Source organism: Mustelus asterias, chromosome 7 (genome assembly GCF_964213995.1).
Source record: "Mustelus asterias chromosome 7, sMusAst1.hap1.1, whole genome shotgun sequence".
NCBI lineage: Eukaryota > Metazoa > Chordata > Chondrichthyes > Carcharhiniformes > Triakidae > Mustelus > Mustelus asterias.
The window spans coordinates 1,474,735-1,487,263 of NC_135807.1; the positions used below are offsets into that span (position 1 = coordinate 1,474,735).

Genomic DNA, 12,529 nt, shown 5'->3' on the forward strand with positions numbered 1-12,529 from the left:
CTGAGATTAGTGAGGGCGGAGCTATGGTTGCTGAGGGCGGGGCTGAGGTTAGTGAGGGCGGAGCTGTGGTTGCTGGGGGTGGGGCTGAGGTTAGTGAGGGCGGAGCTGTGGTTGCTGGGGGTGGGGCTGAGGTTAGTGAGGGCGGAGCTGTGGTTGCTGGGGGCGGGGCTGAGTTTGCATTGGGCGGGGCAAAGGGTTGACGCTTTACTAAATCTTAATAGAGGACTTTCGTAATGGTGGGGGAGGATGGGAATAAAACCCGCCATTTCCATCACCGTACTGCAGCCTCTCTGCGGAGTCCCGAACATTGTTGCCACATTTCCCGGCCTGTCAGCCTCCCGCCGCCTGTTTCCACCTCAGTGCGGAGCCGCGCCGCCGCCATTCTTTCTGCGGACTCCGCCAAACGGCCCCGGGCCGCGCGGCGCGCATGCGTGTCTTCGATAAGGAACTACAGATCCCGGCGTCCATTGCGGTGCACGGCGGGTCGTCCTGACGTCAGCCTCACGCAGTGGCGTGATGACGTCGCTCAGTCCACCAGGCCTGAGCCCCGGGCCCGGGAGCAGGATGGAGCCGGCCGCAGGCGCGGTGAGTACCGCCGTCCGCCCTTGCCCACAACAGCAGGCCGTGCGGGGGAGTCGCTCCCGCAGCGAGTCCCGGGCTGAGGCCTATCCCGGGGATGGGGCAGGTTCCGGGTCCCAGAGCATCAACTCAGGCCGGGGGCGCCCCGGGCATCCCCTGCGGAGAGGATCCCGGCACCAGCAGGGGGATAGGGGGCCATGGAGCCCCCCCCGGGACACAGCTGGCCTGCACGGGGGTGGCTGGCTGGGGTTGCAGCCGCCCAGACGCTGCCCTTCCCCCGGTTCAGGGGGAGGGGGGGCTCTCTGTCTCTGTACAACTGTGTCTCGGACAACATTCCTCCCTCAGCCAGCTCCCTGGACAGTGCTGAACCGCACTCACTTCACTGCTGTCCTGGGATCCTGCTGTGCACTGGCATGTTGAAAATGTCCAATCAGAGATGTGCAGTCGGGGTTAATCCGGTATTTATTGCCCATCCCTATTGCCCTTGAGAACAAAGAACAGTACAGCACAGGAACGGGCCCTTCAAGCCCATACCAATCATGATGCCCTAACTAAACTAAAAAAACCTTCTGCCCTTACCCAGTCCGTATCCCTCTGTTCTCTCTCTATTCATGGACTCATCCAGATGCCTCTTAAATGTTACTAATGTACCTGCTTCCACCACCTCCTCTGGCAGCACATTCACTTCCCCCGCACATCTCCCTTAAACATTCCCCCTCTCACCTTGAACCTGTGCCCCCTTGTAATTGACACTTTCACCCTGGGGAAAAGCCTCTGACTATCCACCCTGTCTGTGCCTCTCATCATTTTGTAGACCCCTATCAGGTCTCCCCTCAGCTTCTGTCTTTCCAGTGAAAACAATCCTAGTTTATTCAACCTTCTCATAGTCAACACCCTCGAGACCAGGCAACATCCTGGTGAACCTTCCTTGCACTCTCTCCAAAGCTTCCACATTCTTCTGGTAGTGTGGTGACCAGAACTGTACGCAATACTCCAAATGGGGCCTAACCAAAGTTTTATATAGCTGCAACATGATTTCCCAACTCCTGTACTCAATGCCCCAGCTGATGAAGGCAAGCAAGCCATATGCCTTCTTGATCACCTTGGCCACCTGTGTTGCCACTTTTAGGAAATGGTGGACCTGCACGCCTAGATCCCTCTGTAAATGTTCCTTAATATTGCCACTTACAGTATAATTCACACCTAAATTTGATCCTCCTTGCATTTGTCTGAATTAAACTCTGTTTACCATTTCTGTGCCCGAGTCTCCAATCTATCGATATTCTGTTGTATCCTGGACCTGGACACAATACTCCAGGTGTGGCCTCACCAATGCCCTATTCATTTGCAGCAAAACATCTCTATCCCTATACTCAAATCCTCTCACTATGAAGGCCAACATACCATTTGCCTTCTTTACTGCCTGCTGTACCTGCGCGCTTACTTTCAGTGACCGATGCATGAGGACACCAAGGTTGTGTTGAGTATCCACCTCTCTCAATTTACACCCATTCAAGTAATAATCTGTCGTCTTATTATTGCTACCAAAGTGGATAACCTCACATTTATCCACATTATACTGCATCTACCATGCAGATACCCACACACTCAGCCTGTCCAAATCATCCTGAAGCATCTCTGCATCATCCTCACTGCTCACACTCCCACCCAACTTTGTATCATCTGCAAATTTGGAGAAAATATATTCAGTTTCCTCTTCCAAATCATGAATATATAATGTGAACAGTTGGGGTCCGAGCACAGATCGCTGTGGAACCCCATTAGTCACTGACTGTCAATCAGAAAAAGACCCATTTATGCCAACTCTTTGCTTCCTATCCGCTAACCAGCTTTCGAACTATCTGCAATCCCATGTGCTTTAACTTTACATGGTAATCTGTTATGTAAGACCTTGTCTAAAGCCAACTGAAAGTCTAAATAAACCACATCCACTGGTTCTCCTCGGTCAACTCTACTAGTTACATCCTCAAAAAATTCCAATAGATTCGTCGAGCATGATTTCACTTTTGTAAATCCATGCTGACTTTGTCTGATTATACCACTGCCTTCCAAATGCCAAGTTATGAAATCCTTGATAATGGACTCGAGCAACTTCCCCAGTACATGCAATGTACTGTGATGCAACCAGAAAGAATGCTTTCTATGATGCATCTGTAAAAGTTGGTGAGAGTCGTAGCAAACATGCCAAATTTCCTTAGTCTTCTGAGAAAGTAGAGGCATTGGTGGGCTGTCTTAACTATAGTGTCGGCATGGGGCAACCAGGACAGGATTTTGGTGATTGGTAGAAGAATTAATGGGGATCTGAGGAAAAACCTTTTCACCCAGCGGGTGGAGTGTGTCTGGAATTCACTGCTTGAATTGGTGTTTGAGGCTGAAACACTCAACTCATTTTTAAGGTTCCTGGATCTGCATCTGAAGTGCTGTAACCTGCAATAATTTGGACCAGTTGCTGGAAAATGGAATTGAAATGAACAGTTAGTTTCTTTTTCCTCATTTCTGGCCGGTGCAGATACAATGGGCTGAATGGTCTCATTCTGCACCATAATGTATCTATGGTTCTGTGGAGTTGTGAATGGAATTGAATTCTGTGCAATTATCAAATTTGCTGATGAAACAGTGACTTCACTTGAGAAGTAGCTTATCTTGGAAAAGCTTTGAAATATTTCGTGGAGTGATGGGCATGAAATCAAGTTCCCTCAATTCTTAAGGCAGACTTTGAACCAACCAGGCTCAAAAATCTCTGAGAAAGCAGTTAGGGCCAAGCAAATTTAATTAACTGATTATTTCTGTGGTTGCTCAGTTCTGACCAGTGATCTGTCCAACACAATACTTGTCATTGCACAGTGCAGTTTTCAGGTGAAGTAGGATTAAACGGTTGAGGATAATCGGATCAGCACCACAGATATACGGGGAAATCAATGTCCTTTCGAAATTTGTACATTCCATTCTTTACACACGTTGTTTTCAAATCAATTTTTGAATTACTTTCTTTCCAAGTGCATTTCACAAGGTGATTACAATTGGTCCATTCCTCTTTCCATTGCAGCTTCCAATCAATACTTCAAATGTTCCAGTTGAATCTTTTCCAATCTTGTATCTCTTTAGAAGATCACCTCTCAGGCGTCTCCTTTCCAGCTTGAATAACTAATTTCTCTGGTCTCTCTTCATAATTTAGACCCTGACCCTAAATTCTCATGGTGACCAGAACAACCGAAGGTCAACTCATTGAATTAAGAGAATCGTAGAGTGGTTACAGCTTACAGGGACAACATTCAGCCTGTCATAGCCATGCTGGCTCTCTGTAAGAGTAACTCACCTTGTTACACTCCCTGGCCTTTTCCATGTAGCTCTGTAATATTTTCTTTTATAATTATCCAATTCGCTTTTGAAAGCTACATTTGAATCTGACTGCACAACACACTTGGGCAATGTATTCCAGGCCCTAACCACTGAGTAAATGGGTTTTTCCTCATATCTCATCTGTTTCTTTTGCCAGTCACCTTAAACCTGTACCCTCTGGTTCTTTACCCTTCCGTCAGTGGGAATAGTTTTTGAATTACACCCTTTATTTTAAATTGTCTCTCTTCATTCTTCCCACCAAACTATATTGGGGTGTGGAATGGACTGCCTGCAGTGATAGTGGAGTCAGACACTTTAGGAACATTTAAGCGGTTATTGGATAGGCACATGGAGCGCACCAGGATGATAGGGAGTGGGATAGCTTGATCTTGGTTTCAGATAAAGCTCGGCACAACATCGTGGGCTGAAGGGCCTGTTCTGTGCTGTACTGTTCTATGTTCTATATCACTTCGGTGGCACAGTGGTCAGCACTGCTGCCTCTCAGCGCCAGGAACCTAGGTTCGATTCTGGCCTTGGGTCACCGTCTGTGTGGAGTTTGCATGTTCTCCCCGTGTCTGCATGGACTTCCTCCCACAGTCCAAAGATTTACAGATTAGATGGATTGGCCATGCTAAATTGTCCCTTAGTGTCCCAAGATGTGCTGGAGTAGCCATGATAACTGTGTGGGGTTACAGGGCCTGGGTAAGATACTCTGTCAGAGAGTCGGTGCAGACTCAATGGGCCGAATGACTTCTTCCACACTGTCGGGACTCCATGATTGTAACTCAGCTGCTTCACAGTCCTCAGGGAAATGAACTGTTTGTATCCACTGGTTCTGGGTACAGGTTGCACACAACATGGTATCTAATGTCCTCTTGAGTGAATGATCAAGACATATTCTCACAACCAACTTGCATCGATTGAGAGCCTAGCAGATTGCAAAATTCTCAGCGGACCCAGCTCTGCATTCCTGGATTACAAGGGTGAGCACATGAATGGGATAAAAGAGAGTGGGGCATTAAATGTGTGGGGAGTTGGATGAGACTGGGAAGGATATTAAAGGGTGTGGGGAATGGGAGGACAGTGAGGTTAAAGTGGGTGGAGTCTTTTTGCGGCTGCCTGCCCACAAACCTCTTCAATTTATGTTTATTGAGAATGAAAGTCACAGAGTTGCTTATCCAGTGCCAGAACCCCCAGATTACTCTGCAATAATTACTTGGCCCTCTAATGTTCCTGTAGTTAGGATGTATAGGTGAGGAACAAACTCCACCCTCACAAAAGTGATCATTTTTCGTGAGTGAGGGTTTATATGCTGTTCAGCCTGACCTTGTAACCTCACATCCACCAGTGGGTTCCAGTGATGCTGTGGGGTTTTTGGGATTGTGATCGAGAATAGTTGACATCAGAATGACTGGATGAAAAAGACCAAGGTCCGTCTCGTTCACCTTCCCCCACCTGGACTCTCATGATGCAATAATGGAAATATTGACTAACCTAATATTGACTAATGGGCAAAGGCACCGTGGTTAGCACGGCTACCTCACAGTGCCAAGGACCCGGATTTGATTCCCGGCTTGGGTCACTGTCTGTGCGGCGTCTGCACATTCTCCCCATGTCTGCGTGGGTTTCCACCCACAGTCCGAAAGACATGCTGGTTAGGGTACATTGGCCATGCTAAATTCACCCTCAGTGTACCCGAACAGGCGCCGGAGCGTGGCGATTAGGGGAATTTCACAGTAACTTCATTGCAGTGTTAATGTAAGCCTACTTTTGACACTAAAAAATAAACTTTAAACTAACCTCAATAATCAATTTCTATCAATGTGTCTACAACAGACCCAGCCTTCGGGGGGGAGAGATTTGGGAATCATAGGTCCAGAATTATCTGTTGCTCCTGAGCAACTGGCTCTGAGCCTCTGGCTCTGATCTTCAGGTCGTCGTTGGCCTCTGGTATAGTACCAGAAGATTGGAGGTTAGCGAATGTTGTCCCATTGTTTAAGAAGGGGAACAGAGACTTCCCCGGGAATTATAGACCGGTGAGTCTCACTTCTGTTGTCGGCAAGATGTTGGAAAAAATTATAAGGGATAGGATTTATAGTTATTTGGAGAGTAATGAATTGATAGGTGATAGTCAGCATGGTTTTGTGGCAGGTAGGTCGTGCCTTACTAACCTTATTGAGTTTTTTGAGAAAGTGACCAAGGAGGTGGATGGGGGCAAGGCAGTGGACGTGGTATATATGGATTTTAGTAAGGCGTTTGATAAGGTTCACCATGGTAGGCTTCTGCAGAAAACGCAGATGTATGGGATTGGGGGTGATCTAGGAAATTGGATCAGGAATTGGCTAGCGGATAGGAAACAGAGGGTGGTGGTTGATAGTAAATATTCATCATGGAGTGCGGTTACAAGTGGTGTACCTCAGGGATCTGTTTTGGGGCCACTGCTGTTTGTAATATTTATTAATGATCTGGATGAGGGTATAGTTGGGTGGATTAGCAAATTTGCTGATGACACCAAAGTCGGTGGTGTGGTAGACAGTGAGGAAGGGTGTCGTAGTTTGCAGGAAGACTTAGACAGGTTGCAAAGTTGGGCCGAGAGGTGGCGGATGGAGTTTAATGCGGAGAAGTGTGAGGTAATTCACTTTGGTAGGAATAACAGATGTGTTGAGTATAGGGCTAACGGGAGGACTTTGAATAGTGTGGAGGAGCAGAGGGATCTAGGTGTATGTGTGCATAGATCCCTGAAAGTTGGGAATCAAGTAGATAAGGTTGTTAAGAAGGCATATGGTGTCTTGGCGTTTATTGGTAGGGGGATTGAATTTAGGAGTCGTAGCGTTATGTTGCAACTGTACACAACTCTGGTGCGGCCGCACTTGGAGTACTGTGTGCAGTTCTGGTCCCCACATTACAGGAAGGATGTGGAGGCTTTGGAGAGGGTGCAGAGGAGGTTTACCAGGATGTTGCCTGGTATGGAGGGGAGATCCTATGAGGAGAGGCTGAGGGATTTGGGATTGTTTTCGCTGGAAAGGCGGCGGCTAAGAGGGGATCTTATTGAAACATATAAGATGATTAGAGGTTTAGATAGGGTGGATAGTGATAGCCTTTTTCCTCTGATGGAGAAATCCAGCACGAGGGGGCATGGCTTTAAATTGAGGGGGGGTAGTTATAGAACCGATGTCAGGGGTAGGTTCTTTACCCAGAGGGTGGTGAGGGATTGGAATGCCCTGCCAGCATCAGTAGTAAATGCGCCTAGTTTGGGGGCGTTTAAGAGATCCGTAGATAGGTTCATGGACGAAAAGAAATTGGTTTAGGTTGGAGGGTCACAGTTTTTTTTTTTAACTGGTCGGTGCAACATCGTGGGCCGAAGGGCCTGTTCTGCGCTGTAATGTTCTATGTTCTATGTTCTATACTCCACCTAGTTTGTGCCCAAAATATTTTTTTTCTCTAAGTAAAATCAAAAAAATATTTGCATTTGAATGGATACCAACTGCTTCTACCTTCTCTGTGGGAATCCTCTTCCAAAGATTGCCACTCATTCACTGAGATATTGTTCCTCCAGTTTAATTTGAGATTCCCATTTCAACCTCTGGCTGTGACCTCTGGCTCTCCTTTTGTGAACAAGGTGAGAGAACTGGTCATGGCCAACATCCAGCCCCTTTGGAATCCTAAAACCTACATCCCGACCTTCCCCATTCCCATGAAAATGTGTCCAATTTATGCACTCGCTCCTAATAATCCATCCCATAAATTATCCCAGTCACACTCTTCACCAATAACTGGGATTTCCTTTCTGCACTGTGGTGACCAGAACTATCTCAGTATTTTCGACTCATTCACACTAATGTAGCAGCAGTATTTTACTATTTCAGATCAGCACTGACCTTTCAATACATCCCAGCATCTGACATTCTTTACTCCCTGGGCAGTGTTGTTAACACTTCAGTTTGTCACCTGCAACCCCCAAGTGATCTCACATTCTCCCTGGACCGTTTTATTTTCATGTGAAGTATTTTGCATTTGTCAATGAGTTTCATCTGTCTGACCAATTCCCACTTGTGTCTCAATCCTCCTGTGGTTTACACTCCTCCGATTTGCAGTCTAACTATTGCCGCATGGCAATTTGGAGCGGCAATATTGTGTCCAATTCTGGGCACCATGTTTTAGGGGGAATGTCAAACGTGCAGAGGAGATTTATTAGAATTTATCAGGTCCGATTTTTTTCCCTGACAACCCTTTTGTTCCTAACATATGAATAAAATGCCTTGGGATTCTCCTTAATCCTGTCTGCCAAGGACATTTCATGACCCCTTTTTGCCCTTCTAATTCCCCGTTTGAGTTCTTTCCTACTTTCTTTGTATTCCTCCAGAGCTCCCTCCATTTTTAGCTGCCTGGACCTAACGTACGCCACTCTTTTCTTTTTGACCAATCCCTCAATTTCCCTGGTTATCCACGGTTCTCGAATCCTACCCTTCCTATCCTTTTTTACAGGCACATGCCTGTCCTGCAGCCCTAACAACTGTTCCTTAAAAGACTCCCACGTGCCAGATGTGGATTTACCCTCAAACAGCCTCTCCCAATCAACAGATGCCAATTTCTGCCTAATCCCACTAAAGTTAGCCTTCCCCCAATCCAACACCTTACCCTTGGGACACCACTCATCCTTTTCCATCACTATCCTAAAGCTAACAGAATTGTGGTCACTATTTGCCACATGTTCCCCTACCGAAACTTTGAAGACCTGACCGGGCTCATTCCCCAGTACTAGGTCCAGTATAGCCCCCTCTCTAGTCGGGCTATCTACATATTGTTCCAAAGAACCTTCCTGTATGCATTTTACAAATTCCTCCCCATTCAGACTCCCAGCCCTACGTGATTTCCAGTCTATACCAGGGAAATTGAAGTCTCCCACTACAACAACCCTATTTTTCCTGCACCTATCCATTATCTCCTGACATATCCGTTCTTCCACTTCCCTTAGGCTGTTGGGGGGCCTGTAGTATACCCCCAACATAGTGACTGCGCCCTTCCTGTTTCTGAGCTCTGAAACTTGGTTTGTTCTCACTGGACCGACGGAGGATGAGGGGAGACCTGATAGAGGTTTACAAGATTGAGTGGCATGGACAGAGTGGATAGTCAGCTGCTCTTTCCTAGGGTAGAAAAGTTAAGTACAAGGGGACGTAGGTTTAAGGAGCGTGGGGAAAGGTTTAGAGGAGATGTGCGAGACAAGTTTTTTACACAGAGGGTGGTGAATGTCTGGAACGCACTGCCTGGGGAGGAGGGGTCTGAGTCTTGGCCGAGTCTTTGTGGCTACGCTCTTGAATTCACAGCACGTCTTGGACTCCATCTAGTGGTAGAAGCCAGTCAGCTAACCACCGACCAACTTACACCATTAGATGGAGCCTGGTTAAGAGGTGCTGTGTACTGAGGTACTGTGCTAGCTTTAACATTGAATCTGTCATTCACTTCAAGTTGTTTCACTTAAAAGTCATGATTTTCAGGAATGCAACCACAATTTAAGTGAGTGGGTATGGTCATTTATGGAGGTGTTAAACATGAGGTCACAAAACAGACCCCCTGTGCAACCCCCACTGGCAAGAGTCCAGAGTTCCTGCAATTTCCTCCCTTATTTTCCTCCAGACCTTTATGCATCTTATCTGCTGCTGAGATTTATTCACCCGAAGCTTGGGCTTTAAGCTGTCACGGTGTAAATAGTTCAGTTCTGGGCCCTGGCTGATTTGCCTTTTCCATCCCAGGGCCTTCACAGTTAACCACAACTGCAGAGGATGAATCAAATCTCCAGCAATTAGCAAGAACCTGCAGCAATGGTATAACTTTGTTGTGCCTGATCAGCATCTTAGTTCACCTGCCTCTTTGGGAGAGAGTTCCAGATTTACACTCCTCCTTATGCGAAGAAGAGCTTCCTGACATCCCTGCTCTGATTTTCAGTTTATTCTTCCTCTTTCTGATCTCCCCATCAGAGAAAATAGTTTCTCTCCATCTCCCCTAAGATAGGTGACAGTATTTACAGGATCATCCACTTCAGAGAGTCAACCACGTTGCCATGGGTCTGGAGTCACACGTAACACAGATTTCCTTCTCGAAGGGTGGGTTTTTACATCAACATTCATGGTCATCATTCGACTTTTAATTCCAGATTTTTACTTTTTGAACTTAAATTTCACCATCTGCCATGGTGGGATTTGAAGTCAGGTTTCCAGTTCTTGCTGTGGATCTCTGGGTTACTAGTCCAGTGACTAACCCACTGTGCTGCTGCCTCCCCACTTCGTGCAGCAAGTTACAGAGGGACATTGATTCAGCAAAACTGTACCTTCGGCCCTCCTAAACTGCACTGACCATGCTGCCCTACTGAACTAAAACCCCCTACCCTTCCAGGGACCGTATCCCTCTATTCCCATCCTTTGTCCAGACGCCCCTTAAAACTCACTAACATATCCGCTTCCACTATCTCCCCCGGGCAGTGAGTTCCAGGCACCCACCAGCCTCTGTGTAAAAAACTTGCCTTGTACATCTCCTTTAAACCTTGCCCCTCGCACCTTAAACCTGTGCCCCCTAGTACTTGACTCTTCCACCCTGGGAAAAAGCTGCTGACTATCCACTCACTTGGGAAAGTGTGAGGTCATCTATTTTGGACCTAAGAAAGATAGAACAGAGTAACTTATAAATGCTGAAGAGCTAGAAGCTTAAAGATTGGAGAGATGTAGAGATCCAAGTACAGAAATTACAAAAAACAAGTGAAAGGATAATGGCCTTTATTTTGAGAATTAGAACATAAAATGGAGGAAGTGATACTGTGTCATGCAGAGCTGTTGTCAGACCCAGTCCAGAGTAATGACGTTCAGGTCTGGGCATTGCACCTGAAGGAGAGATTAATCTTTGCAGTGGGCATTACAGATTGACCAGATGGTCCGGGACTAAAGGGTTAAATTATGTCAATGGATTACACTGATTGGTTCTGTATTTCCTTGAATAAAGCAGACTATAGGGCTGGTCTAATTAAGATGATTAAAGGATCTCCTTGTTACCTTTGCACAATAATTCACCTTGCTTTATTTGACATGACTTCCCCTTTATTGATTCAAGCTAGTGTTTTCTGACCAGATAATTATTTGTCTGATAGCCAGTCACTCTGTTCTCAATGACAGATCTAATACCTAAAGGTGCTGAGTTTGCTTCTCTGCAGGACATTCGTGTTAATCCACCAGATTTCCTGTTCAAATCGTTTTCTAAAGCTGCGTTCCAGTGCCTTGGTGCTCATCATTTTCTTTTCTGATTCTTTCAGTTTCCTGGTTGAATGATTGTGGATATTGGTGATCTGTGCCATGGCTATAATCGAAGGAGTTGGTGATGAGGTGACTATACTCTTTGGCCTGGTTTTCACAGTGTTGGTGTTGGTCTTGGCGTGGGCCTCCACTCGCACTGTGGACCGAGGTGACCAGGCTCTGCAAACCGCTGAAGGTACCTCTGCACCCACCTCAGGGCAGCAGGTTCCACCCTGCACCTCCACCAATCACTCACCAGGAGAAGGAGAAACAACAGCTGACAGAGGAGAGGCAGGATGCAATGCAGAGGAGATAGAACAGAGCGAGGACGAGAAGGAAGAACAGAGCGAGGACGAGAAGGAAGAACAGAGCGAGGACGAGAAGGAAGAACAGAGCGAGGACGAGGAGAGAGAGCAGCAGAGCGAGGAGGAGAGAAAGCAGAGCGAGGAACGGCAGGAGAGGGAGAAAGGGGGTGAGGTGGAGGAAGAATTTCAAGCCAAACATGAGACACCACCTGCAGAGAAAGGAGCTGAGGAGTTGGTTACAGATAATGTACCTGAAATGGACATCTCGCCACTTGACACGATGGAGTTACGTCAGCGAGTGACCTGTGCAAGTGGAAGGGAAGAGACTGAGACTGTGTCCCCAGGTGACCAGCCCCCTGACAGTGACTGTGCCGAGGGCAGCTCCATGCTGCTGAGACTAAAGTTTTTGAATGACACTGAAAGAATAGCTCGGGTTCGACCAGAAGACACGATTGGACAAATAAAGAGGTAAAAACTCACGCAACAATGCTTTGATTGTGCAGCATCTCACTTCATGGACTTATTCCATGAAATAGAGGATTTATAATGGTACTGCTAATCAGCCTCTCTTGCCCAGCCCCCCACCTTCTGCCCCAGTCTCAACCCCCCCTTCTCCTGCTCCCCACTCATGTCCCACCCCACACGTCCCCTCGTGTCTCCTACTGCTCTCTCCCACGCCCCCCCCCCCCCCCCCCCCCAGCCCGAACCCCTTCTGGCACACACGCATCAGAAAAACATTCATCGCCAGTCAGAGTTTTTGTGATGTGGGGGGTTCTGTTGGTAATTGGGGGGGGGGGGGGCAGTATGAGAGACTGGGGACACGGTCAGGCCAGAGTGCAGCTCCTCCCTCCCCGTTTCCCCTCTGACACAGATTGATGAAGATGCTGCTTTATTTGTGTCTGTTTGGGGATCTTTCCCCAGCACCAGCACTGTCTCTCCTGTCTCCAGGTCTGACTGATCGGCACTTCCAGTTATCAGTGCCCATTTCGAGCTCTGGAATCTCTCGTG

General features: G+C 47.3%; 1 protein-coding gene across 2 annotated transcripts; it reads left to right on the plus strand.

Moving 5' to 3' along the window:
* Positions 1–512: 512 nt before the first annotated feature.
* LOC144495513 (transmembrane and ubiquitin-like domain-containing protein 1) lies at positions 513–12,101 on the plus strand. 2 transcript variants are annotated; one of them, XM_078215532.1, is made up of 2 exons: positions 513–585; positions 11,237–12,100. In XM_078215532.1, the coding sequence occupies exon 2, from the start codon at positions 11,277–11,279 to the stop codon at positions 11,991–11,993; it is 717 nt and encodes a 238-aa protein (XP_078071658.1). In that variant the 5' UTR covers positions 513–585; positions 11,237–11,276; the 3' UTR covers positions 11,994–12,100. The 2 variants fall into 2 exon arrangements, with proteins under 2 accessions (XP_078071658.1, XP_078071659.1); XM_078215533.1 differs by lacking the exon at positions 513–585 and adding an exon at positions 4,259–4,922 and having other exon boundaries at positions 11,237–12,101.
* Positions 12,102–12,529: the final 428 nt, after the last annotated feature.

Excerpts from the sequence above, each read along its gene's own strand:
- LOC144495513 (XM_078215532.1), top strand. The coding sequence starts at position 11,277 with ATGGCTATAATCGAAGGAGTTGGTGATGAGGTGACTATACTCTTTGGC.